This window comes from Tachyglossus aculeatus, chromosome 7, assembly GCF_015852505.1.
Source record: "Tachyglossus aculeatus isolate mTacAcu1 chromosome 7, mTacAcu1.pri, whole genome shotgun sequence".
In the NCBI taxonomy this organism is placed as follows: domain Eukaryota; kingdom Metazoa; phylum Chordata; class Mammalia; order Monotremata; family Tachyglossidae; genus Tachyglossus; species Tachyglossus aculeatus.
The window spans coordinates 45,058,891-45,086,765 of record NC_052072.1 but is presented as its reverse complement, the minus strand read 5'-3'; the positions used below and the strand labels follow the sequence as shown (position 1 = coordinate 45,086,765).

The 27,875-nt window shown below is 44.9% G+C and overlaps 1 protein-coding gene across 1 annotated transcript in view; it reads left to right on the top strand.

Annotated features, from left to right (window-relative positions):
- The first annotated feature begins 2,176 nt into the window (after positions 1–2,176).
- BOK (BCL2 family apoptosis regulator BOK) overlaps positions 2,177–27,875 on the top strand; it is a 36,787-nt gene continuing 11,088 nt past the window's right edge. The window contains exons 1-3 of the mRNA XM_038749597.1: positions 2,177–2,388; positions 3,951–4,173; positions 11,732–11,860. Of these exons, the coding sequence (XP_038605525.1) occupies positions 3,951–4,173; positions 11,732–11,860 (352 nt within the window). The 5' untranslated portion in view covers positions 2,177–2,388. The remainder of the gene's footprint in view (positions 2,389–3,950; positions 4,174–11,731; positions 11,861–27,875) is intronic.

The window sequence follows — 27,875 nt, the reverse complement described above, 5'->3', positions numbered from 1 at the left end:
CTTGTAACCTCCCCAGCGCTTAGAACAGTGCTTTGCACATAGTAAGTACTTAATAAATGCCATTATTATTATTATTATTATTCTATATGGGTGTGGGGGGCAGAGACAGATGAGGGAGAGAGGGAAAAAATAGAGAAGGGAAAAGGGAGAGTCAGAGAGGGAGGAATATAGGGATCTAGAGGTGGGAGATTTACCTCTTTCTCCTCTTTTGTCCTTGCCATCTTCACCATCCTACATTGCCACTTTGCCCCAGTCTAGGGCTGAAGAATCAAGGGTCCCTGCAACCTGAGCATGGTGGTGGCTAGTGGCAGTGGCTGGGGGGTGGCCCCAGGCTGGTGGCAACAGTACTTTCTGGTCAACTGGCCCATCAGAATCTGTCCTTCTGGGCTGTGGGTGGGAATTTCCAATGCAACTGGAAACGCTCCTTAAACTGCCTTTCCCTGAATCTAGCTCATGAGGTGTTGGCTCTGTCAGTCACACAGAGATGGGTAGGACTCCTTTACAACCGACAGCCTCAGGTGATAGCTCACCTTACAACTATCCCTGAGGAGCTGGTGGTGTGAAAACCACACATTCTTCAATGACTCACGGAGAAATAGGTGTAATTGTTGTCATTAGAAAACTAGGATTTCAATCTCTGTCACACATCCCTTCTCACTGTACCTCAGTCCTGTCTATCTTACCGCCAACCTTTCATCCACGTCCTGCCTCTGGCCTGGAATGCCCTCCCTCTTCATATCTGACAATTACTCTCCCTAGTTTCAAAGCCTTACTGAAGGGACATCTCCTCCAAGAGGCCTTCCCTAACTAACCCCTCCTTCTCTCTTCCCCCACTCCATTCTGTGTCACCCTGGCTTGCTCAATTAAATCACCATCCCCGACACCCAACCCCACTTATGTACATATCTGTAATTGCTTTATTTATATTAATGTCTGTCTCCCCATCTAGACTGAAAGCTCATTGTGGGCAGGGACTGCATCTGCTATTCATTTAATTGTATTTATCGAACTTTTACTGTGTGCAAAGCACTGTAGTAAGCACTTAATGTTATACTGTTATAACGTACTCTTCCAAGCACTTATCACGGCACTCTGCACGTGGTAAGAGCTAAATAAATACAACTGACTGACTGAATTGGATTATAAACTCTCTGCACTGTAAGCTCATCTCTAGACTGGCAACTCATTATGGAAAGGGAATGTGTCTGCTAATTCTGTTGTACTGTAGTCTCCCAAGCACTTAGTACGTACTCTGTGCATAGTAAGCGCTCAGTAAATACCCGGATTGATCAGTGTCTCAAAATGTAGTGGTTTCTTATACTAGACCTATTTCTAAGGGGCCTCAGCAGTACGAGCTGTGAATTTGCATCTGCAATTCTCAGTAAAATCCACAAGAAACCATGGTCAAAAAAGCAAAAGTGTATCAGATTTCAAAGATCTCAGGCTTTGTATTGCATTTGTAACAACTTTTACATTCCCACTACCCGTCATGGCAAGGTTTGGGTGTGGGTAGGGAAAACAGACTTAAGTTGCTGAAAAAGCAGCTACTCATCACGTAACCTAAGCCCCAGATTTTCTAAACCTCATTTTAAAATCTGTGGAATGATGGATTTGTGGTCACATTTTTGATCACGGGCAGGGTTCATTCACTACCCCTCTAAAAGCTTTAGGGAGGATTGAATTATCCCTTTTTCCACTGGAGAAGTTGACATTGAGTGACGTGACTGATTTTTGATGGAATGCACAAAGAAAGTTGATGTAATATGACTGGGCTCTACCCTTAGATCACAGAAATCAGAGGAGGAATACCGACACCCTTTAAGGGAGTTTCTTCAGCCACTGGATATGATTTCAGAAGCTAAGGAAGCAAAAACACCAAACTTGGAAAATTGCACATTTGTCAAAGTGGGACTCTACCACCACCTATACAGTGTTAACTGACCACCTCTTCCCCCCAACAACAACAAAAAAACCCGATTTCAATAAAGACACTCTATTTCCCCTTAATCTAGAGAGGCAAATGTTGCGATCCTCCTTAAGAAAAGGAGCAAGCAGAGACCCAGTGGTTTTGAGCTTTCTTCTGTAACTCCACCTCCTGGTTATTACATTTTCCTTAGAAGGCTAAAGCATAAGCCTCCTTGGCTTCCCACATTGTTTGTCCGTCTGTCTGTCCGCCTGTCTCCTCTCTCAAAAGCTGAAGAACAGGTCTCGAAATCACAGTGGGGCACTGAACAAGCTAAAGGGACATCCCAAGCAGAGGAGAGGAACCCCGAAAGGCAGGATACGGTCGGCTTTCACCCTTCGACAACCCACACGCAACCGGCCAAAGTTTTAAGCTTAAAAGTGAGGTTGCAGAGAGCAGAAAATCAATTGAATCGAGGAGAGGAGGTGTGTATGTACATAAGAGTGTGTCTTTGCATAGTTGAACGGATGGAGGCAAAGGTGTACGGGGGGTGGCGGGGGGAATGAGAAGTACTTGAAACCAAAAGTTATCTTTTATCTATACCCAGAGAAAATGCAACTTGAGAGGTAAGTGTCTTTCTTTTTTTTTTTTTCAGTGGAGAAGGTGTGAGACCTTGGTTAATTGATTCATATTCACGGGAGGAGCTATTGTTATTTGGTTTGAAGATGATTTTCCAGTTGAAAATAAGAAATCACCAATTAAACATTAAAGGGTTTGAGTTTATACAGGCAAAAGATGATTCATTCGTTCAATCGTATTTATTGAGCACTTACTGTGTGCAGAGCACCGTTCTAAGGGCTTGGGAAGTACAAGTTGGCAACATATAGAGATGAAAAAACTCTAAGGTAGAGTGCTATTAATTGAATCAGTTATACAGTTCATCAGTGTCTTCCTTTAAGCCCTCCCCGTTGCTGCCACTCTCTCCTGAATGCTCAGCTGCAGTTTTCTGTCTCTGTAATTTAGGGCTATGTGGCTGGGATTTAGGATGGCGAATTGAGTCTCCTGATCTTATTTTAAAAAGTGAAGCAAGCGGAATTTAAACTTCTCTTTGGCATTTATTCCAAGCCTTTTCTGGGCAGCTGAATTGTTTGACAGTTACTTTTCAAAAACTCTGATTCAGACTATCAGTGGTACTTAACTGAGCATTTACTGTGAGCGGGGCAGTGTACTAAGTGCTCGGAAGAGTAAGATGCAACAGAGTTGGTAGATGTATTCCCTGCTGACACGAGATTGATAGAAAAAGAAGAGTTCTAGGTCTCGCCCCACTCTGTCTTCTCAAAATCAAGTCATTATTGAAGAGGGGGTTGGGGAGGGTATTAGTGCTTGGGTCTCTTAGTCTTTCCCCGTAACAAGAGACCTCAGGCATTTTTTAAGTCACTGTCAGAGAAGCAGCATGGCCTAATGAAAAGAGCATGGGACTGGGTCGGGGGCCCCAGTTCCAGTCCTGCCTCCAGCACTTGTCTGCTATGTGACCTTGAGCAAGTCGCTCAACTTCTCTGTGCTTCAGTTCTCTCATCTGCAAAATGGGGATTTGATGCCTGTGCTCCCTCCTGCTTAGACTCTAAGTCCCATGGAGGACCTGAATATCTTGTACCTTCCCCAGCGTTTAGTACAGTGTTTGCACCTAGTAAATTCTTAACAAATACCACAGTTATTACTAAGGTCAGGCTGCCTTTCCACCCAAAAGTGAGAAGCAGCCTGGCGTATTGGATAGAGCTGGGAGTCAGAAGGACATGGGTTCTAATACCGGTTCTGCCACTTTGTGTGACCGTGGGTAAGTCACTTTGCTTCTCCGTGACTCCTTTACCTCATCTGTAAAATGGGGATTGAGACTGTGAGGCCCACATGGGACAGGGACTGTGTCCAACCCGATTTGCTCGTCTCCGTCCCAGGGCTTAGTACAGTGCCTGGCACAAAGTGCTTAACAAATACCATCACCATTATTCTTATTATCGTGACCATGAGATTGTGTGGTCTCTCTTTAAAGATGGAGGTACTACGACGTTCTTCAGTGTTCGCTGCGGAGGTGATGGAAGTTTTTGACCGATCCCCCACTGACAAAGAGCTGGTCTCCCAAGCTAAAGCACTCTGCAGGGAATACATACACTCCAGGCTGATACGAGCTGGCCTGGTCTGGAGCAAACCCGACTACAGCGTACCAACCCCTGGGGGGAAGCTAGCAGAGGTGTCCACCATTCTCCTCCGACTCGGTGAGTAATGTTCCCACGATCTCCTGAGAATGGAAAACTGTAGTCTGATTGCTTCCTAAAGGGCCCACTTTTGCCTCAAATGAGCACGTGACTGTTTTTCCTAGAGCTTGGCTTTGTTTTCCTATCCAACAATGGAGCAATCGAAGTTTCTTCATGTTCAATCACCTACATAATAATCCTATCACACTTCATTAGCTCTCTTCAGTCAGGGATAGCAGAATCAATCAATCGTGTGCACTGAATACTTCCTATGTGCAGAGCACTGTACTAAGCACTCAGGAGAGTGCAATATAACAGAGATATAGGGGAAAGGAAAACTGAAATAGTCACAGCTCTAGCTACTGAGTTTCCCTAATCCTCACCTTTCGTCTCAGCCTTGGGGCAAGAGGAGATTTCATGCCCCATCTGTTTTTAGTCACTTTTAGTCACCCAGAAGGATGAGGCTGTGACTGAGCTTGATGAAAATGGTCTTAGCGTTTTCTGGCCTTCCACACTGCTCCACCAGTGGGAAACTGATGGGTGGGCAAGTTTGAGTTTCTTACTTTGTTGTGCCCACCTCGGGTAGTTCCAATTATTGGGGCTCCATGCCTTCAGAGGGTCCTTGGGAGATGAAGCTGCGTGGCTCAGTGAAAAGAGCACAGGCTTTGGAGTCAGAGGTCGTGGGTTCAAATCCTGACTCCGCCAGTTGCCAGCTGTGTGACTTTGGGCAAGTCACTTCACTTCTCTGTGCCTCAGTTACCTCATCTGTAAAGTGGGGATTGACTGTGAGCCCCCCCATGGGACAACCTGATCACCTTGTAACCTCCCCAGCACTTAAAACAGTGATTTGCACATAGTAAGCGCTTAATATATGCTATGAAAAAAAAAATGAAGTTCATTTAAGCAAAGAAAATGTTCATGCTTGGAGCTGGTGGCCCAACACCGATTGGCCCTTGTGGTCTGACTGAGCTGGAGTCAGCCCCAAAGAAAAAGACATGGACTTTAAGGCTCCTGAGCCAGATTGTTCATTCATTCATTCAGTTGTGTTTATTGGGTGCTTACTGTGTGCAGAACACTGTACTAAGTGCTTGGGAGCATACACTATAACAATCAACAGCCCCCTTCCCTGCCCACAACAAGCATACAGTCTAGAGGGGGAGACAGACATTAATATAAATAAATAGCACCAAAACTGTTCGGTGGTGGGTAAAATAAAGTTAGCTCCCTCCCTCTCCTCTCCACCCACCCCACCTCTTTTCCCCCTGCTCACTTGAACCTCCTGGGGCTCCTTGCCACCTCTCCCTGCTATAGCTGACAAGCCAATGGGCTAAGGTAATTGCCGAGTCTGCCTGCTTTTCAGAGACTGGGACGACATCCAGCCAAGGAACCGATGACCCCGATTGTCCCAGTTGACTTTAGCCCGGCTCTCAGGTGGGTCGATACAGTAGAAGCCCCACAGAGTAATTAAAGAAGGTGTGGGCCTGCCCATGTTCCTAAGCATATGCTAACAACTTGGCCCAGGGCTGCCATACCTCCCAGGAACTGGGATGACAAGTCTGACAAGTTCCGTCACTCTGGTCATCCCTGGGGTTGCAAAGATTAGTGGGTATTCCGAGGTCCAGTCCAGTCCCCTGGACATCCTGAAAACCTCCTTTTGCCTCTTCAAGAATTAGAAACAATTAAAATGAAAACTCTCAAAAAATAATAATAACCTTACCAATCACTTTCCATAAATGAGCCCGTTGTTGGGTAGGGACCGTGTCTATATGTTGCCTATTTGTACTTCCCAAGCACCTTGTACAGTGCTCTGCACACAGTAAGCACTCAAATACGATTGAATGAATGTATGAATGAATAAAGGGCTGGAGAGACTTTCTCTCGGTGCCATAAACTGGGGAAAAGCACTTTAAAGATGTGCAAGGTGGGTTACAGAGAGGAATATACTTACCAGCCCATCCTCATCTCTGTTGGGATCAGCTTTGGTGGCTGCAGAGAAGTTTTTCAGTGCAAAGATCATTTCATACTTGAAGTGTTCTGTTTCCTTTCCTGCTTAACTTGCTGACCTTATCTCTTTGAAATCTGCCTTGGTTTGTTTTTTTGGTCAAACCCTTTGTAGTACCTTAAACTGATCTGATCCTAAAGGCAGCAAGCTTGCTCGGCTTGAAACTCTAGAATGGTAATAATGGTCATCAGAAATGATATTTACTAGTCACTTGCAATGTGGGAAGTACTGGGAAGGATGTAGGGACACTAAACCAAGACATTTGCAGACTAAGAGATGGGAGGATGGAATGGGGGGAAAAAAGACTGGCTAAACTCAACGATTCTGACACAGCTGCAATAAAAATAGCAATTTATTCCTCATCTCCTCTGGCTCCTTCCTGTCCCAGGAAAGGCTGCCCTGTTCAACCCATCATAATCGTCTCAACAGACAGAGAGAGAGAGAGAGAGAGAGAGTGAGAGTGTGTGTGTGTGTTTTGGGGATGAAGGGGGATCTTCTCTTTTGCAATAACAGATAGAATGGGGAAGCCCCAGGCACAAAAATGTCCCCCTTAGAGGATCCCCGAGTCCAATTTAGGGGAGCAATGGGCTGCATGTGCCAGACTTCTGCCCACCCTCTTCCTTCTTCTCTAATTCATTTGACCATTTCTCTGGTCAGTCAATCAATCGTATTTATTGAGCACTTACTGTGTGCAGAGCACTGTACTAAGCGCTTGGGAAGTACAAGTCAGCAACATATAGAGACTGTCCCTACCCAACAGCGGGCTCACAGTCTAGAAGGGGGGGGGGCTCACAGTCTAGAAGGGGGAATCTATTCTTACAGTTTAAGTCGAGACAGCTGTAGTGTAGGGAAAAGAATGATACAAGGGAATGGTCAGTTGGTTGTTGAACTATTCCAATATTAGATGTGCCTTCAGGAGTCCTCTCAATCTAGCTTTAACAATGGTTTATCCTCGTTAAACCCTGTTTTTTTTTTTTTTAAAGAAACTTCCTTATGCTCCCTAGGTCTTCTCTCTCATTCATTCATTCAGTCGTATTAATTGAGCACTTACTGTGTGCAGAGCACTATACTAAGCACCTGGGAAGTAGTGATATCTATATCTGACCGCATCATAACAGTCATGTTCAGCATTTCTAGGCATCGAATTCTGGGAGTGGAAAGCTGGAGAGGGCCTCCAGTCTACCTCCTCCTTTCCTGCCACCTTTAATTGTAGTATTTAAGTGCTTATTATGTGCCAGGTACTGTACTAAGCACTGCGGTAGATACAAGCAGATTGGGTTGAACACAGTCCTTGTCCCACGTGGGGCTCACAGCCTTAGTCCCTACTTTACAGACGAGGTAACTGAGTTACAGAGAAGTTAAGTGTCTTGCCCATGGTCACAGAGCAGACTAGTGGTGGAGCCGGGATTAGAACCCAGGTCCTTCTGACTCACAGGCTCAGGCTCTAGCCACTAGGTCATGTTGCTTCTCACCTTTAGACTGTAAGCCTGTTGTGGGCAGGGAATGAGTCTACCACCTCTGTTGTACTCTCCCAAGCAATTAGTACAATGCTCTGCACACAGTAAGTACTCAATAAATACCATTCATTCATTCAATTGTATTTATTGAGCACTTACTTTGTGCAGAGCACTGATGGATTGATTCAGAAAGACCTGCCCTAAAACCAGCCCAGAAAAGTGTCATGCATACGGAGACACTGCTGATGCTGGAAGATAATAATAATAATGATTATGAAGCACTGTTCTAAACACTGAGAGAGATACAAGGAAATCAGGTTGTCCCATATGGGACTCACAGTCTTAATCCCCATTTTACAGATAAGGTAACTGAGAGACAGAGAAGTTAAGTGAATTGCCCAAAATCACACAACTAAATTACGGAGCCGAGATTAGAACCCACGACTTCTGACTCCCAAGCCCGTGCTCTTTCCCCTGAGCCATGCTGCTTCTCTAGTAATGACAGTATTTCTTAAGCATTTTCTATGTGCCAAACACTGTTCTAAGCGCTGGTGTAGATACAAGGTAATCAGGTTGTCCCATGTGGGGCTCACAGTCTTCATACCCATTTTTCAGATGAGGTAACTGAGGCACAGAGAAGTTAAATTACTTGCCCAAAGTCACACAGCAGACAAGTAGCAGAGCCAGGATTAGAACCTATGACCCCTGACTCCCAAGCCCCTGCTCTTTCCACTAAGCCACGCTGCTTCTCGATTCCAATCTTGTTCTGTTAATACAGTTTGGTGCTTCACTGCTCGAAAAATAAACTCTTATCAGTTTCTAGTCTAAATCCCTTCAGGCCTTTTGTCTTGTTCTCCGTGAAAAAAGGGAGCGATTTCTCACTACCACCCATAGAACGTCTCTCCAACCACCTGAAGACTGTTATGAAATCCTCTTTCAGCCTTCTTTTTCCCAGACTAAATAATAATAATTGTGGTCTTTGGTAAACACTTACTGTTTCTAAGCACTGGGATAGATATAAGATATTCAGATCAGTCCATGACCCACAAGGGGGCTCATAGTCTAAAGGGGGGGGGGGGGGGGAGAAAAGATAATTTCATCTCCATTCCACAGATGAGGAAACTGAGGCACAGAGAAATGAAGTGATTTACCCAAGGTAGGTAAGTGGAGGAGGCAGGATTAGAACCCAGATCTCCTGGCTCTCAGTCCTGCACACTTTTCTGCACAGTCCTGCACAAGAGAAGCAGCTTGGCTCAGTGGAAAGCGCACGGGCTTTGGAGTCAGAGGTCATGGGTTCAAATCCCAGCTCTGCCACTTGTCAGCTGTGTGACTTTGGGCATGTCATTTAACTTCTCTGTGCCTCAGTTCCCTCATCTGTAAAATGGGGATTAAGACTGTGAGCCCCACGTGGGCCAACCTGATAATAATAATAAATAATGATGGCATTTATTAAGCGCTTACTATGTGAAAGCACTGTTCTAAGCATTGATCACCTTGTCTCCTCCCCAGTGTTTAGTGCTTTGCACATAGTAAGTGCTTAACAAATACCATCATTATTATTATTATTTTCACTAGGCCACATTACTTCTCTTATTACCTTTTAACCATTTTCATCAGCCATAGCACTTCTCTTATTACCTTGAATCATTTTTGTCATTGTCTTCTGGACTGTCTCCACATTTTCCCCCCTTTCGATTTAAATGCAGCGCTCCAAACTGGCTTCCAGGTGACATGCATATGAACAAATCACCTGCTTGTTTGGCAAACCACCTGTGAGGCTTGGTGGCCACTCACCTGTTGTCCTGGCAGTAAACTAAGCTTTCAAAACTTAAGATGGATCTGGGTTATTGATCCTACATTTATTACTATGGGCTAAGCGTGGGACTGTGTAGATCCAGTGAAGTATAATGTATTTGAAAAGCAGTGACACGTTGAAACGTGTTTTAAAGCCCCTGTAAAGACCTGCTCTCACTTAACTGCTTCTTAGTTAACCCAGCTTAATACTATAAAAAAGGCATTCCCAGGTGATGGTGATCTGGTGGCCTCTGTGGAGAGAGTTGGTGATCTCATGCCATTCTCTCCGCTCGGAGCTGTGACCACATTTAATACTAATTGCTGTGCGGTGAGGAGGTAAAATGGCTGAATGTGTTTTCCTGTGCTGACCAACCTGCCGTTCCGCTGTCCTCTGAGGCCGATCCTTGGGGTCGCAGCTGGCTTGCCCGAGCTATATGGGCAAGTGAAGCAGTGTGGTTCAGTGGAAAGAGCACCGGCTTGGGAGTCAGAGGTCATGGGTTCAAACCCCTGCTCCGCCAATTGTCGGCTCTGTGACCTTGGGCCAGTCACTTAACTTCTCTGGGCCTCAGTTCCCTCATCTGTAAAATGGGGACTAAGACAGTGAGCCCCACGTGGGACAACCGTGTGCTTAGAACAGTGCTTTGCACATAGTAAGCGCTTAACAAATGCCATCATCATCATCATCATTATTATTATTATTGTATCCCTCCCAGTGCTTAGAATAGTGCTTGGCACATAGCAAGCACTTAAATACCACCATTATTATTATCATTATTAAGTGTGCAGTGGTTCTGCTGTGTCATTCACCAGAAAGGTGAATCTAATCTTTCCCGTCAATTCTACATTCCTTAAAGAGACTCCCATGCTTTCTTCACCACTCCCACCACAGACCGTTTCGTTGAGAGAGTCCTGGCTTTCAGTTAGTGTTTTTGGATGGATGCAGAGAAAGGATGAGCAGTGAGAATTTAAACCACCTCAACCCCCAGCCCTTGCATCTGTGTTATGGCTGATGTCACTTTGGGTTTTCATTTTAAAGGGAGAACAGATGTGCTACTAGAATGTGACGTGTTTGTTTATCAGTTATAGCCTGCAAAAGCAGTTTCCTTTCCTTTTTTTTCCCTAAATCAGATTGCATGGAACAGTTCAACCCTGTAAGGGCTCAAAATGCTTCATTTCTAGAATTCTCTGCAAGGTGTTCAGTTAAATGTTTAAAGCTATTAGTGAGGAGCTGTGGGTGTACTAATGGATTAAGTTAATTACTTTCACATGGACCTTTCTTTGAGAAGGATTAATTATGTCCGTTGGCATTTCTGCCCAATGCATCTAACCTGCTAAGAGTGTCTGCGGCTGCACCAGGAAGCCGTGTTCTTTTCCAGATAAAGGGGCCCTTTATCAGTTTGTGTGAAGGAAACACCTGAAGGTCTTGCTTTTTTGATCAGACATTTGAGATCCTGTAGCATGCTTCTGCATTGCTACTTTATTGTCAGTGAACATAATGAGACTTCAGAGGTTAGTCATCCCAAGAAGACTAAACATGTCAGCCTTTCTTCTCTGTGCCCATATTAGCATAAAAGGGTTGAAGCTAACAGATGCTTTATTTTGCCTAATTAACGTTGCTCAGCTCCAGGCTCTCAGCTTTCATGAAACTTCAGTAGTATTTTATGTTTCTTTCTCTGGAGGGATTTTCTAGTGGTGGCAAAGCTCTCCAAGTTTGGAAAAAAGGCATATTTCTTAAAGCTACTATAATAACACTAGTATTAAGGGCTTGCACTGTGCTAAGCACTGAGGTAGATACAAGATAATGGAGAAGCAGTGTGGCTCAGTGGAAAGAGCATGGGCTTTGGAGTCAGAGGTCATGGGTTCAAATCCTGACTCTCTGCCAATTGTCAGTTGTATGACTGGGCAAGTCACTTAACTTCTCTGTGCCTCAGTTACCTCATCTGTAAAATGGGGATTAAATAATAATGATGGCATTTATTAAGTGCTTACTATGCGCAAAGCACTGTTCTAGCGATTAAGACTGTGAGCCCTCAGTGGGACAACCCGATCATCTTGTATCCTTCCCAGTGCTTAGAACAGTGCTTTGCACATAGTAAGCACTTAGTAAAAATGCCATCATCATTATAATCGGGTCTGAAGCAAAAATTAGGTCATTTCATTCCTTTTTAAATCCTGAAGTCCATTCTCAGAAGAAAGGGGAATACTCACCGCCAACCCCAAGGTCAACGTGGAGAGAGGGTTTGGGATGTTTGCAGTGTTGGGGAGGAAGACAAGAGTGCTTTGCCTTTGCTCATTCTCTATCTCATTCCCAAAAATTCTCTTGCAGGGGATGAGTTGGAATACATCCGGCCGAACGTGTACCGGAACATCGCCCGGCAGCTAAACATCTCCCTGCACTCTGAGACGGTGGTGACGGATGCCTTCTTGGCCGTTGCTACGCAGATCTTCTCAGCGGGTACTGTCTCTAAGCAGATGGGGAGGAGGAAGGGAAAGTGCGATGGGGCTGGGTCTCTCCTGGGCAGATATGCCCCTGGGGTAGCCATGGGGTGGGACATGTGTTGAAAGAGAATTCAGCTCCTGGCTGACTGACTTGTAGGGTGTCTTGTGCTAAATGTACATTCTCTAAATGGCACACAGTATAGGCAGGGTAATGACTCACCAGCCCAAAGAATGTTCCTAATCAATCATTCAATAAGTGATACTTGTTGAGCATTTACTCTGCACAGAACATGGTACTAAACTCTTGGGAGAGTACGGTAGAATTGGAAGACAAGATCTGCCTCTCCTGCTCTCTTTCCAATTGTAGCCGACATTATCTCACGGGTCCTGAGAGTCTCCCTCATCCCAATCCTCCTTCCTTCAACGACTACTCAGGAAATCCCCTCAATCAATTATATGTATTGAGTGCTTACTGTGTGCAGAGCGCTATACTAAATGCTTGGGAAAGTACAATATAACAGAGTTGGTAGATATGTTCCCAGCCCACAGAGAAGCAGCGTGGCTCAGTGGAAAAAGCACGGGCTTTGGAGTCAGAGGTCATGGGTTCAAATCCCGGCTCCACCACTTGTCAACTGTGTGACTTTGGGCAAGTCTCTTAACTTCTCTGGGCCTCAGTTCCCTCATCTGTAAAATGGGGATGAAGACTGTGAGCGCCACGTGGGACAACCTGATCACCTTGTAAATTCCCCAGCGCTTAGAACAGTGCTCTGCACATAGTAAGCGCTTAATAAATGCCATTTAAAAAAAAAAGAGTTTACAGACTAGCCTCATCTTAAAAGGCATCTATCACTCAATGGTATTTATTGAGCGCTTTCTGTAGGCAGAGCACTGTACTAAGTGCTTGGGGGAAGTACAATACAACAGACTTGGTAATTGCTATCTCTGCTCACAAGGAGTTTACAGTCTATAGGGCATCTAAGTGATTCCCATATCCTCCTTCTCCCTTGTTGTTTCTGTGAATTCTTGTCCCAAAGCTCACTCAAGAGAGGGATGCTGAATCCCCCGCTCTTTCAAAGACGGATGAGCAACCCCTGGATCTCCCACAAGCCAGTGATTAACCCTCAACCAAGCCAGTGATTAATTACATTCCCTTTCCAGTTGCCTTTGAGAAAGCTGAGTTTTCTAGAAGGGGTCAGGAAGCCCCAACTTCCTGGGTGAGTTCAGAGGAATTCCTTGGATCTCGCTCCTCTTTTATCGACTCCACACATGCAGCTGTGCACTTCACCCAGTTTGACAGAGGTTTGGGATGGGATTGGCTCGCTCACACTTAGATGTGTTCAAGTGGCCTAATGGAAAGAGCCCGGGCATAGGTTCTAATCCCAGCTCCACCACATGTGACCATTTTACAGATGAGGTAACTGAGGCCTAGAGAAGTCACTTATAATAATACTGATGGCATTTGTTAAGCGCTTACTATGTGCAAAGTACTGTTCTAAGTGCTGGGGAAGGATACAAGGTGATCACGTTATCCCACATGGGGCTCACAGTCTTAATCCCCGTTTTCCAGATGAGGTCACTGAGGCACAGAGAAGTTAAGTGACAAGCGGTGGAGCCAGGATTTGAACCCATGCCCTCTGACTCCCAAGCCCGTGCTCTTTCCACTGAGCCACGCTGCTTCGCTTCACTTCTCTGTGCCTCAGTTATGTCATCTGTAAAATGGGGATTAAGACCCTGAGCCCCATGTGGGACAGGGACTGTGTTTGACCTGATTACCTTGTATCTATCCCAGTGCTTAGAACAGTGTGTGGCACATAGTAAGGACTTAACAAATACTACAATTATTATTGTTATTATTCAAGTATGCAGTTTAGGCTATTTCTCCACACTCCAGGCTTCTGGCATCTCACGAAGCTGTTTAGGGCCAAACCCTTTTCCCTCTCGACTGTAAAATCATTGTGGGTTGGGAATGTATCTGTTCTGTTATGTATAGTCTCCCAAGCATACCAGCTCCACACACTGTACAATTGACTGATTGACTAACCTACTGACTGACTGAAAGTGTCAGTTCCATCATTCCAATTCCAAACATCACTCGGAAGGTGATTCCTCCACTCCCCTTCCCATGGAGCCGTTTCAGGGCTTCCCAAGGTGTGCCTCAGAAATCCCTCATCACTCTTCAGGAATGCACACATGCATCAGACAGAAGGAATCTTATAATCATATATATATATATATATATATATACGATTAAATGGGGATTAAGACTGTATATATATATATATATAATTTTGGGGGCCTGGGCCATAAAATGTACATAGTGCATGCGACTACAAAAGAGCCACTGGCATTTAGTAGTCTGCTGTTTTTCTTAACTCTTCCTGAGGTCAACACTAATCTGAAGTAGAACTCTGGGGGAAGGCCAAATTAAAGTGCCCGGGTGACGGCTGCAGGAGAGCAGGAAAAGGGAAAGGCATGGAAGTTCCAGCAACCAATTGATCGGTGGCGTTTCTGAGCTCCTACTGTGTGCAAAGCACTAAACTTAATATTTGAAAGAGTAAAAACAGAACCGAGGAGTGTGTCACAATCTAGTGGGAAAGATAAGCCAAAATTATTTTCAAATAATGAGAGTGGGAGGAAAAACAATGATATAACAGGTAGTAATTAGAGTACACTAGGGTGAAATAACTGAATAAATGAGAAGCTGCGTGGCCTAGTGGAAAGAGCACAGATCTGGCAGTCAGGAGGTCCTGGGTTCTAATTCTGGCTCTGACACTTGTCTGCTCCGTGACCATGGACAAGTCACTTAACTTTTCTGTGCCTCAATTACCTCATCTGTAAAATGGGGATTAAGACCATGAGCCTCATGTGGGGCATGGACTGTGTCCAACCTGATTAGCTTGTATCTTTCCCAGTGCTTAGTACAGTGCCTGGCATATAACTCTGGTCAGGCTGTAATAGGAGATCAGTGAGGTATGTTAGGAAGGAAGGAAGAGTTGATTGAATACCTTAAAGCTGATAGTAAGGAGTTTCTTTTTGATGTGGAGTTAAATAGGTAGCCATTGGAGGTGTTTGAGGAGTGGGGACATATGCACTTAGTGTTTTTTAGAAAAATGATCTGGGTGGCAGAGTGAAGTGTGGACTGGAGAGGGGAAAGGTTATGCTGCTTCTGGCCTCCCGGCAAAGAACTCCCTACCAAATAAATGCCTTCAGATGGACTCAAGGTCTAACTATGGCCCAGAGACCCCTCTTATTCCGTCCTCTCCCCCTCCCCATCCCCCCACCCTACCTCCTTCCCCTCCCCACAGCACCTGTATATATGTTTGTACGGATTTATTACTCTATTTTACTTGTACATATTTACTATTCTGTTTATTTTATTTTGTTAATGATGTGCATCTAGCTTTATTTCTATTTATTCTGATGACTTGACACCGGTTCACATGTTTTGTTGTCTGTCTCCCCCTTCTAGACTGTGAGCCCATTGTTGGGTAGGGACCGTCTCTATATGTTGCCAACTTGTACTTCCCAAGCACTTAGTAAAGTGTTCTGCACACAGTAAGCACTCAATAAATACGATTGAATGAATCCTTCTTCTCCTCTTACCCCCCCTCTCCTCCTTCTCACCATCTCTGTGGCAGAGCCCAAGTAGGGGGTTTGGCCTTGGGTCAAGGTTGAGGGTGATGACCTGGGTCTTGGCTCCCTCCATCCCTGGAGAGACCATATGAGGAGGGAAGAAGGTGGGGGTAGGGAGAGACCGGGAGAGAAGCACAGAGCTGGGGCTAAATTTACCTCATTTGCCACTGCATTTGGAGCGCCTCATCCTTTGCCCTGGTGGTCCTGATCTTCGGTCTGAAAGCAGCCGACTGAAGCTCATGAACAGCCTGTGGACTGCTTAGAGGATTAGGGAAGGAGAACTGCTAATTTTGTCTCTCCCACATCCAGCATCCCATTTCTTAGATCCTGGACTCTGGCTGGCACAGCCAATATTTTTACACCAGCTCTACAATGCATCGCCTCCTATGAACTTTCTGTCATTGTGCTAACATCCTTATGCAGTAACTACTTGCAGAGAAAAGTGGAACATCTAAGATTTATCCTGATATTCTCCTATTTCTCCCAAATAGTAGCAGCTTATTTGTGCCAGTTTGGAGGTGAAACAGTGGGAGATAGGGAAGGTGGGAAGTAGGAATAAAGTCCCTCTCGCCTCTTTGAGAAGAAACATGGTGTAGTGGAAAGAACACAGGTCTGGGAATCTGACAACCTGGGTTTTGATCCGGGCTCTGCTACTTACCTGCTATGTGACCTTAGACAAGTCACCTAACATCTCTTTGTCTCCACTTCCTCATCTGTAAAATGGAGATTAAGTACCCATTCTCCCTCCTCCTCCTTAGACTGTGAGCACAGTGTGAGACAGGGAATGTGTCCTACAGTTATCTTGTATCTACCTTAGTGTTTAGTATGGTGCTTGGCACATAATAAGCACTTAAATACCATTATTATTATTGTTATCATACTTTGATCCCAACAAAGCAAATGACAATAAACTATTGTTTACTCTGGTTTAGAACTCACTGATCACAGTAGAAAAAGAAAAAGTGAAGAATAGTAAAAGGGCAACATTATTCAGGGTGATGGGAAAAATGAAAAGAATCATGTGGGCTTTTTTATTTTCCTTCATGTTGTGGATGTGGCAGCTAGTGAACTTTCTGTGAACCTTCTTGGGCCAAGGGAAAATTTCCCTTTCCTGAAGTATCCAGTTTTATATCGGAGCATTCTCGTTTCTTGGGGTTTGAAACCAACCACAAATATCCCTGCTCTCATTTTATTTTGAGATCTTCAAACTCAAGGTATATAGAGATATCGGGAACAGTCTCCTTTTGCGTGTGTGTGTTGACCCTACTACAAAGGTGCTGACAACTCCAAGTCACAGACCACCAAAACCTTATTGAAGGCAATCTCCTCCAAGAGGACTTCCCTGACTAAGCCCTCCTTTCCTAATAATAATAATAATGGCATTTGTTAAGTGCATACTATGTGCAAAGCACTGTTCTAAGCGCTGGGGAAGTTACAAGGTGATCAGGTTGTCCCACGGGGGGCTCACGGTATTAATCCCCACTTTACAGATAAGGTAACTGAGGCACAGAGAAGTTAAGTGAATTGCCCAAAGTCACACAGCTGACAATTGGTGGAGCCTGGATTTGAACCCATGACCTCTGACTCCAAAGCCCGGGCTCTTTCCACTGAGCTACGCTGCTTCTCTTCTCCCTCACCCTTCTGAGTCACCCTGACATGCTTCCTTCATTTATCATCTTGCCCCCGCAACAACCCAAGCCCCACAGCACTCGTGTACATATATGTAATTAATTTATCTTAACGTCTATCTCCCCCTCTAGACTATAAGCTCATTTTGGGCAGGGAATGTGTCTGCTTATTGTTATACTGTACTCTCCCAAGTGCTTAGCACAGTGACTGCACACAGTAAGTGCTAAATAAATACGAATGAATGAACAACTGTTTCACACACAAGTAGAGAAGCAGTTGGAAAACAGCATGGTTATGATAATAATGATGGCATTTACTAGGTGCAAAGCACTGTTCTAAGCACTGGAAGAGAAGGAAATGCAAAGGAAAGTGAACCAGTCATCTCAAGGAAGAATTCATTCATTCATTCAGTAGTATTTATTGAGCACTTACTGTGTGCAGAGCACTACTAAGCACTTGGGAAGTACAGGTTGGCAAAGAATCTGAGCCGTGATTGAAAAATGAGATTGGGGGTGGGAAGGGTTGGGGAAATTCTATAGACATATACAAAGATCTTCTGAGTTAAAATTTAGGAAGGGTTTAGGGATCTGTATCAGATGGTGACTAGAATGTCATGTTTCAGTAGCTACTCATGTGGCAAAGCAATGGGCCAGAGTTCATGGGGTCAGGAGTCTCCCAAGGCCTTGAAGTCCCTGGCAAGTTGTGACCCCACGGATAATGGGGAAGTTGTGCTCATTTTCTACTGCCCAGACTGCCTTGCAGAATGCTGAGGGGAAACAGGGCAGAAGTCCTGTGGGATGATTTGTTTGGAAGAATACAAAACAGATTAAAATTAAAACCCTAACATATTAAACCCTAAAACAGATTAAAACCCTAACCCTAACTTTTCGCGTGTGAAAAAAACGTGAAGAAAACAAAACAGATTAAAATCTGAAGTTTGATCCAAAAGTGGGATAGATTTTCTATAAAGAAACAGACCTAATCAACCTCCTTCTCCCTAGTGTGATTTCATTCTGCGGAAGCAGTCGGCTATTATGGAGATGAAGGGTTTTTCCTAGGGAGGCCCTTGACTTTCACCAACTTCCTCCTAGAATGGTGATCCCCTTCCATAGGGTATTTCTGATTAGGGTCCAAGAGAGCAACTGTGGGTCCTACCGTGAAAATTCTGCTGCCTTGGCTGCTTTTTTCTGAAGAATCTTACTGGACAATTGAGATTCTCTTTGCAAATTTAGTGCTGAGTTTTATCCAATCTTGTGGGTTTGTTCTGTTTGGTTGGCTTTCTTTTCTGTCTAGAGGAGAGATTCCTGGGATGTGTCCCTTGGGATTTTTAATCCAAATTGTCAAAAAGCCGCCCACAGTTGTGTTGGTTTTGTGTCTGAAACGTGGGAGGTGTGAAAGCATTAACATTGTGGTGAAGGAGGTTGATTTCAGCCTGTGCCGAGGGGAACACGAAGGGTGACCCCTTCTCCTTTTTCCACTGTCCTCTAAGCCATCAGTGTTTGCATACCCCATCTTCTTGGCCTGGTAATTTTTCTTTTTTTTTTTTTTTTCAAATGCTCTGTGACAACCATTTTTTTCCCCACATCTGAAATTTCCCTTTGAGATTTTGGTTCCCTTATCTAGTTCTGCCATCCTGATGCTTCCCTCTGAAGAAGGGTTTCTTTGTTCTTTTGCTTTGTTTTAGTGTTTTGCTCACTTCTGTCCTTTCTGGATTGGGTGTGTTGCTGTTCACTTTTCATTTGATGTCAAAACACAGTGCAGGTGTGTTGTGAGAAGAATAGTGGCAAGAGCACGGACTTAGGAATCAGAGGATGCGGGTTCTAATCCTGGCTCTGCCACTGGTCTACTATGTGACCTCGGGCAAGCCACTTAACTTCTCTGTGCCTCAGTCACCGCATCTGCAAAATGGGGATTAAGACTGTGAGCCTCACGTGGGACAACCTGATCACCTTGTATCTACCCCAGTGCTTAGAACAGTGCTTGGCATATAGTAAACGCTTAACAAATACCATTGTTATTATTATTATTATTATTATTGTTATTTTACAGGACCTGGGCTTCCAGGTACTGGCCTAGGAGCAGTGGCAGAGTTTTAGCCGGGACCATGGGGCCAAAGAGTTAAGGAACTGAGGAATTAAATGCCCTGGAAATTTTTAAAAAGAAGCTGGATACCTGAAAAGGATAGGGTAGAATAGGATAGTTATTCTCCTTGGAGACTCCTCTCTTGACTGTAAAACCCTTCTAAATTGTAAACTCACTGTGAGCCAGAAATATGTCTGCCAACTCTCTTGTATTGTACTCTCCCAAATGCGTTGTGCAGTGTTCTGCACATAGCAAATGCTCAGTAGCTACTGATTATGATGATGATGATGATGATGATGAAGAAGGGGAGGTGGACTGAATAACCTTTTGAAGATTTATTACTTTATTTACTTGTACATATTTACTATTCTATTAATGATGTGCGTATAACTGTAATGCTATTCATTCTGACGGTTTTGACACCTGTCTACTTGTTTTGTTTTGTTGTCTGTCTCCCCCTTCTAGACCGTGAGCCCATTGCTGGGTAGGGACCATCTCTATATGTTGCCGGCTTAGTCCAGTGCTCTGCACACAGTAAGCGCTCAATAAATTGAATGAATGAATGAAGACCTTCCAACCGTAAAATTGCTCAGATGTTAGTGAATTATTCCACCAAGAGACATTGTTTCTTCTTCTTCTGCCCCAGTGGACATGTTTGGGCTGGTGGCTTTTTTTTTTCCTCTAATGAGGCTATACTGTTGAAAAATGATCATTAGCCCAGGGTGGGCCGAGGAAATGATAGGGAGGGGGTGAGTTAACTCTGGGGTTACCTAGCTTGGAGTCTGGGAGATGAGCATCTCTGGGCTAATAACTAGATGAACCCCAACACTAATCGGTCATCCCCACGTCCCAGGTTCATTTAGCGTCGGCCAATCTGTGGCTGGTGACCAAATCTCAGAAAGCACCCTGCAGCCACCATGGCTCTCTGCAGACCCAGATAAGGGGAGGAAGAGAGGAGGGAACTGTTTTGCCCCAACTTAGAACTGCACTGATGCAAACCGCCCGTGTTGGTGTCTGTGGGATGTGTGGTTTGTTGGGTAAACAGAAGACTTCTGTCTCCAGGGTTGTCATACCAGCACCTTTTATGAGCGGAACATTTACTTTAAAAGGAACATTAGTATTTCAAACAGTGGTTCTAGGAGACCTAGGATCGTTGAGCAGGAGAATAGAGCTACTGAGGAGATTTAGGGAATGAGGTCCGTGTTTGTAGAGCATAATGGCCATGAGCAACGAGGACTCCAGCCTCCGTCGGGCTTACCGGTCCTGCCAGCCTGAGGACCGGATCCTGTTTAGAGTCGCGAGCGTCCAATGCTGAGCAGGCTGCAGCCCAGCCCCGCCGCCCACCTCTCAGAATAAAAGGAGCCCATGGCACTGTGGTGTTTAGTTTTGGTCCTCACTTCCTTCTGCTCCCAAAGGTACAGAACAGAGAGAGGAGTTCTGGGAACTTTGAAATGCTGTGGACTGTGTGGTCGCCATTATTTTTTTGTAGTATTTAAGTGCTTACTATGTGTCAAACACTGTTCCAAGCGCTGTGGTAGATAAAAATTAGGTTGGGCACAGTCTCCATTCATTCATTCATTCAATCGTATTTATTGAGCGCTTACTGTACTAAGTGCTTGGGAAGTACAAGTTGGCAACATATAAAGACGTTCCCTACCCAAGAACGGGCTCACAGTCTAGAAGGGGGAGACGGACAACAAAACAAAGCAGGTGGACAGGTGTCGTCAGAACAAAAAGAATTAAAGCAAAATGCACATCATTAACAAAATAAATAGAATAGTAAATATGTACAAGTAAAATAGAGTAATAAATCTGTACAAACATATATACAGGTGCTGTGGGGAGGGGAAGGAGGTAGGGCGGGGGCTCACAGTCTAAGTAGGAGAAGCATGGCTCAGAGGGAAGAGCATGGGCTTTAGAGTCAGAGGTCATGGGTTCGAATCCCGACTCCGCCACGTCTGCTGTGTGACCTTGGGCAAGTCACTTAACTTCTCTGAGCCTCAGTTCCCTCGTCTGTAAAATGGGGATGAAGACTGTGAGCCCCACGTGGGACAACTTGATCACCCTTGTATCCCCCCCAGCGCTTAGAACAGTGCTCGGCACATAGTAAGCGCTTAACAAATGCCATTATTATTATTATTATTAGGAGGGAGAACAGGAGAGCTGAGACACAGAGAAGTTAGTGACTTGCCCAAGGTCACACAGCAAGCAATTGGCAGAGCTGGGAGTAGAACCCAGGTCCTCTGTCTCCTAGGCCCCTGCTCTTTCCACTAGGCCATGCTGCTTCTCATTCAGAAGCAGTTGTCGGTTTTAAGTTTAGATTGGCTGGAATGAGAAGCAAAAGTCCAAGGCTAAGTGCAGGGATGGTAAATACAGCTTCCTACTTCCTCTCTTTGTAAAATGCATGTCAGTTCGGGGTTCCCATGCTCCTTGCTACCAGCTCCCTAATTTCTTTATTTCAAAAAACCCGTTCTGAATCTCATATGGGTGCATTTCAAATGCAAGTCTTTTTGAATGAAAAGTTTCCTCCAGCATCCTGTGAAGTTTCCGCTCTAGCCAGAGTGTATTTAAAAATTATTTCCCCCATAACACAAGCAATTCCTCAGAAAGACACTCATTTTCTGATAAAAGAAAATCAAAGAAGTTTGTATAGTTACAAACGCTTTAAGAATTAAATTGTGGCATTTGTTAAATGTGTATGTGTCCAGCATTGTACTAAGCAATGATAGAAGATAATCAGGTTAGAAGCAGCATGGCCTAGAGGAAAGGGTGCGGGTCTGGGAATCAGAGGACATAGGTTCGAGTCCTGATGTGCCCCTTGACTGCTGTGAGAGCTTGGGAAAGCCATTTAACTTCTCTGTGCCGCAGTTCCCTCATTTGTAAAATGGGGATTCAATGTCCATTCTCCTCCCTACTTAGACTGTGAGCCCTGTGTGGGCTGGGAACTGTATCTGGTTCCCTTACCTTCATATAAAGATGAAATAAACTCAGGAGAAAACATAAATATTAATTCAGTTGTATTTATTGAGCACTTACTTTGTGCAGAGCACTGTACTAAGCACTTGGGAGAGTATGTTGCAACAATTAACAGACACATTCCCTGCCCTCAACGAGCTTATAGTCTAGAGGAATACACCAACCCTTAACACCGATGGCCAAATCAATAGGTGACTCCAGCAAACCGAAGGATGTCATAGATGTGGCCCCCCCTCCCAATCCTCCTAGTCATGCTATCCCATCAAGTACCATATATTTATGGTCATGGGTTCTAATCCTGGCTCTGCCCCTTGTCTCTGTGTTACCTTGGGCAACTCACTTCACTTCTCTGTGCCTCAGTTACCTCATTTGTAAAATGGGGATTGAGACTGTGAGCCCCACGTGGGCCAGGGACTGTGTCCAATCCGATTTGCTTGTATCCATCCCAGCGCTTATTACAGTGCCTGGCACATAGTAAGCGCTTAGCAAATACCATAATTATATACTACATACAGCTTATATATTTATCTTTTTTTAAAAAATTATTCCCTTGGATCTTTTATTCGGACCTCTACTCTCAGCCTTAAAGATGGTATATGCATCAATTTATGGTTACTGGCTTCTCTTTCCATTACCTCCATTAGCTAAGTGCCTCGTGGGTAAGGCTCTTACCTTTGACTTCTTTTGTTCCCAGTACAACACTCTGTGAATAATAATAATAATAATAATAATGGCATTTATTAAGCACTTACTATGTGCAAAGCACTGTTCTAAGCGCTGGGGAAGTTACAAGGTGATCAAGTTGTCCCACGGGGGGCTCACAGTTTTAATCCCCATTTTACAGATGAGGGAACTGAGGCACAGAGAAGTGAGGTGACTTGTCCAAAGTCACACAGCTGACAATTGGTGAATGGTAGGGGCTCGATAAATGTTGCTGATTCTGATGCAGGCAGGCCCTGGCCTGGATGTTTTTGATCCCAAACGGCTAACCTTTGTTTGCCTTCATGCTGCACAGAGTACAGTTTGGCTCTCCCCTTTTATTCAGCAATTGTACCCCTGGGAAAGGAAATTACCAGCCTAGGGAAAGTGCAGTGGCAGGGGAGCAGGAAATAATACTGCTGGGGATGCCTTGCTGCTTCCCACCTCAAGATCCCATAATAATAATAATAATTGTGGTATTTAAGTGCATTCAATGTTCCAAGCACTTTACTAAGTACTAGGGTAGATGTAAGGAAATTGGGTTGGACACAGTTCCTGTCCCACAAAGGGCTCAGACTCTTAATCTCCATTTTTCAGATGAGGTAACTCAAGTCCAGAGAAGTGAAGCAACTTGCCCAGTGTCACACAGCAGACATGTGGCAGAGCCGGGACTAGAACCCAGGTCCTTCTGCCTTCCAGCCCCAAGTGCTTCTCCATTTCTCCCACCTTGCTACCTTGCCCATATATCAATCAATCAATCAATCATATTTATTGAGTGCTTACTGTGTGCAGAGCACTGTACTAAGCGCTTGGGAAGGACAAGTCGGCAACATATAGAGACAGTCCCTACCCAAAGTGGGCTCACAGTCTAAAAATATATCATATATCATATAAAAATATATCGTAGCAGGGACACAGGCAGCAGCAGCAGCAGCCAGGGAAGAGCCCTCTTTTATCATCATCAATCGTATTTATTGAGCGCTTACTATGTGCAGAGCACTGTACTAAGCGCTTGGGAAGTACAAATTGGCAACATATAGAGACAGTCCCTACCCAACAGTGGGCTCACGGTCTAAAAGCTCACAAGAGCACATCGTAATGAGCAAACCCTCAGGAGACTGACGTGAGAGTGGCTCTAACCACAAACCCTCAGTTGCTTTTCTACATTTTGTTTGTTTCCTAATCAGAGGGATTTTAGAATGGAATGGTTTTGAGCCAAGGAATTTCTTTGTCGGTGCTTCGGTGTGTTAAACTTTCTTTCTCTCTCTCTTTTTCTCTTTCTTTCTTTCTTTTTTCTGTGGGGGCTGTGGGAGAGACGGCTGCTCCCTGGCCCTGATGTTCAGCTTCGCACATTATTTGAAGACAGTTCCTCACTTTTTCCTTCCTGTGGTCCACCCGGCTGTGATGGGCCTGCGAGCTGGCCCCCTCCCTCTCCATCCCTTCATCTTCCTCTCTCCTCCCCCTCTCTTCTCCTTCTGCTTAGAGAAGCAGCATGGCTTAGTGGAAAGAGCCCGGGCTGTGGAGCCAGAGGTCATGGGTTCAAATCCTGGCTCCGCCAATTGTCAGCTGTGTGACTTTGGGCAAGTCACTTAACTTCTCTGTGCCTCAGTTCCCTCATCTGGAAAATGGGGATGAAGACTGTGAGCCCTCCGTGGGACAACCTGATCACCTTGTAACCTCCCCAGTGCTTAGAACAGTGCTTTGCACATAGTAAGCACTTAATAAATGCCATTAGTATTATTATTCTCCCTCTCTCTCTCCTTTTCCTTCTCCTTCTGCCCCCCTCTCTCTTCCTTTGAGAAGCAGTGTGGCATAGTGGAAAGGGCGCTATAATCCCGGCTCCGCCACTAACCAGCTGTGTGAGTTTGGGCGAGTCACTTGACGTCTCTGTGCCTCAGTGACCTCATCTGTAAAATGGGGATTAAGACTGTGAGTGCCAGGTGGGCCAACCTGATTACCCTGTATCTACCCCAGCACTTAGAACAGTGCTTGGCCCATAGTAAGAGTTTAACAAATGCCATCATCATCATCCTCTAGATTGTAAGCCCGCTGTGGGTAGGGATTGCCTCTATTGCTGTATTGTACTTCCCAAGCACTTAGTCCAGTGCTCTGCACACAGTAAGCGCTCAATAAATACGATTGAATGAATTATTATAGTGGTAAGAGCATGAGCTTGGGAGTCAGAGGTCATGGGTTCTAATCCTGACTCCGCCACATGTTTGCTGTGTGACTTTGGGCAAGTCACTTGACTTCTCTGTGCCTCAGTTTCCTCATCTGTAAAATGGGGATTAAGACTGTGAGCCCCACGTGGGCCAACCTGATTACCTTGTATCTACCCCAGTGCTTAGAACAGTGCTCGGCACATAGTAAGCGCTTAACAAATGCCATCATCATCATTATTATTATTACACAAAAACGTTTCCCGTCCGAACCCCCTCCACCCCATCCATACGTTGTTGAGCTTTCACAATTTCCCTTGCTGTTGCAGCCCCAATTTGGAGATGATATCTAGTCTGCTGGCCTATGTGTGTAGGTGCTTTTACACTCTGACTCATTTAACAGGATCCTGACACTCCTACATCCTCGTGAGGAAGGAACTGTAAAATGAGAGGAGGGGGACAGTAGGTGGATAGGGCACGGGCCCAGGAGTCAGAAGAACCCGGGTTCGAATCCTGAGTCCGCCACTTGTCTGCTGTGTGACCTTGGGGAAGCCACTTCACAACATGTTTTGTGTTGTCTGTCTCCCCCTTCTAGACTGTGAGCCTGTTGTTGGGTAAGGACTGTCTTGGAAAGAGCACGGGCTTTGGAGTCAGAGGTCATGGGTTCGTATCCCAGCTCCGCCACACGTCTGCTGTGTGACCGTGGGCAAGTCACTTAACTTCTCTGAGCCTCAGTTATCTCATCTGTAAAATGGGGATTAAGACTGTGAGCCCCACGTGGGACAACTTGATCACCTTGTATCCCCCCCAGCGCTTAGAACAGTGCTCTGCACATAGTAAGCGCTTAACAAATGCCATCATTATTATTAACTTCTCTGGGCCTCAGTGACCTCATCTGTAAAATGGGGATAAAGACTGTGAGCCCCACGTGGGACAACTTGATCACCTTGTATCCCCCCCAGCGCTTAGAACAGTGCTCTGCACATAGTAAGCGCTTAACAAATGCCATCATTATTATTAACTTCTCTGGGCCTCAGTGACCTCATCTGTAAAATGGAGATTAAGACTGTGAGCCCCCCGTGGGACAACCTGCTCACCTTGCAACCTCCCCAGTGCTTAGAACAGTGCTTTGCATATAGTAAGTGCTTAATAAATGCCATCATTATTATTATATGTTGCCGACTTGTACTTCCCAAGCGCTTAGTACAGTGCTCTGCACACAGTCAGCACTCAATAAATACGACTGAATGAATCTCTGGGCCTCAGTTACCTCATCTGCAAAATGGGGATTAAGACTGTGAGCCCCACGTGAGACAGGGACTGAATCCAACCTGATTAACTTGTATCTACCCCGGCCCTTAGAACAGTGCTTGGAACATAGTTAGCGCTTAACAAGTACCATTATTATGGGAAGCAGCAAGGCATAGTGGATAGAGCACTGGCCTGCGAGTCGCAAGGTCATGGGTTCTAATCCTGATTCCTCCGCTTGTCTGCTGTGTGACCGTGGGCAAGTCATTTCACTTCTCTGGGCCTCAGTTACCTCACCCGTAAAAATGAGAATTGAGACTGTGAGCCCTACTTGGGATGGGGACTGTGCCCATCCCAATTTGGTTGTATCCACCCCAGCGCTTAGTACAGTGCCTGGCACGTAGTACGTGCATAACAAATACCACAGTTATTAGTATTGACTCCCTTTTGAGGGACAACCATTGAAGAAACAATCTACTGGCCTCTTATTGAAGGAAGCAGCGGTGGTTTAGTGGATAGAGCACCGGCCTGGGAGTAAGAAGGACCTGGCTGTGATCCTGGCTTTGCTACTTGTCTGCCGTGTGACCTTAGGCAAGTCACTTCACTTTTCTGGACCTCAGTGACCTCATCTGGAAAATAGGGATGAAGAATGTGAGCCCTAAATGGGATGGGGACCGTGTCCAACCCATTACCTTTTATCTACCCCAGTGCTTAGTACAATGCGTGACACATAGTAAGTGCTGAACAAATACCACAATTATCATTATTATTATTATTATTATTATTTGGGTAAAACTTGAGTTCTTAAATGCGTGTCTTGTACTGCGGGCTCATCAGAGGTCTGTTCATTCATTCATTCAGTCGTATTTATTGAGCGCTTACTGTGTGCAGAGCACTGTATTAAGCGCTTGGGAAGTACAGGTTGGCAACATCTAGAGACGGTCCCTACCCAACAGTGGGCTCACAGTCTAGAAGGGGGAGACAAACAACAAAACAAAACATATTAACCAAATAAAATAAATAGAATAGATATGTACAAGTAAAATAGGGTAATAAATACATACACGGGACGTGGCCCCCCGTTGTATGTAATCCCTTCCATTCATTCGTTCACTCAATCATTTATTGAGCGCTTACTGTGTGCAGAGCACTCTATATGTTGCCAACTTGTACTTCCCAAGCGCTTAGTACAGTGCTCTGCACACAGTAAGCACTCAATAAATATGATTGATTGATTGATTGATTAGGATATATGCTGCACATCTGACCCCACTCTGTTTTGAGCAGTGAGACGCCCACCTGAGCAGGGATATAGGTGGAGCTGGAATGAGTCCCAGAAACCCTTGCCTCTGGCAGCTCAGGGAGAAAGCGATGCTGTGGGTCAATTGGTTGTACTTATTGAGCATTTACTGTGTGCAGAAAACTGTACTAAGCGTTTGGGAGAGTACAATATAAGAATAAACAGACACGTTCCCCGCCAATAACGAATTTACAGTCTAGAGGGGTGGCAGAATGGTGACGATGATAATAATAATAATAGTACTTAAGTGCTTTATTTTGTTCTAAGCACTGGGGTAGATACAAATTAATTCATTCATTCAATTA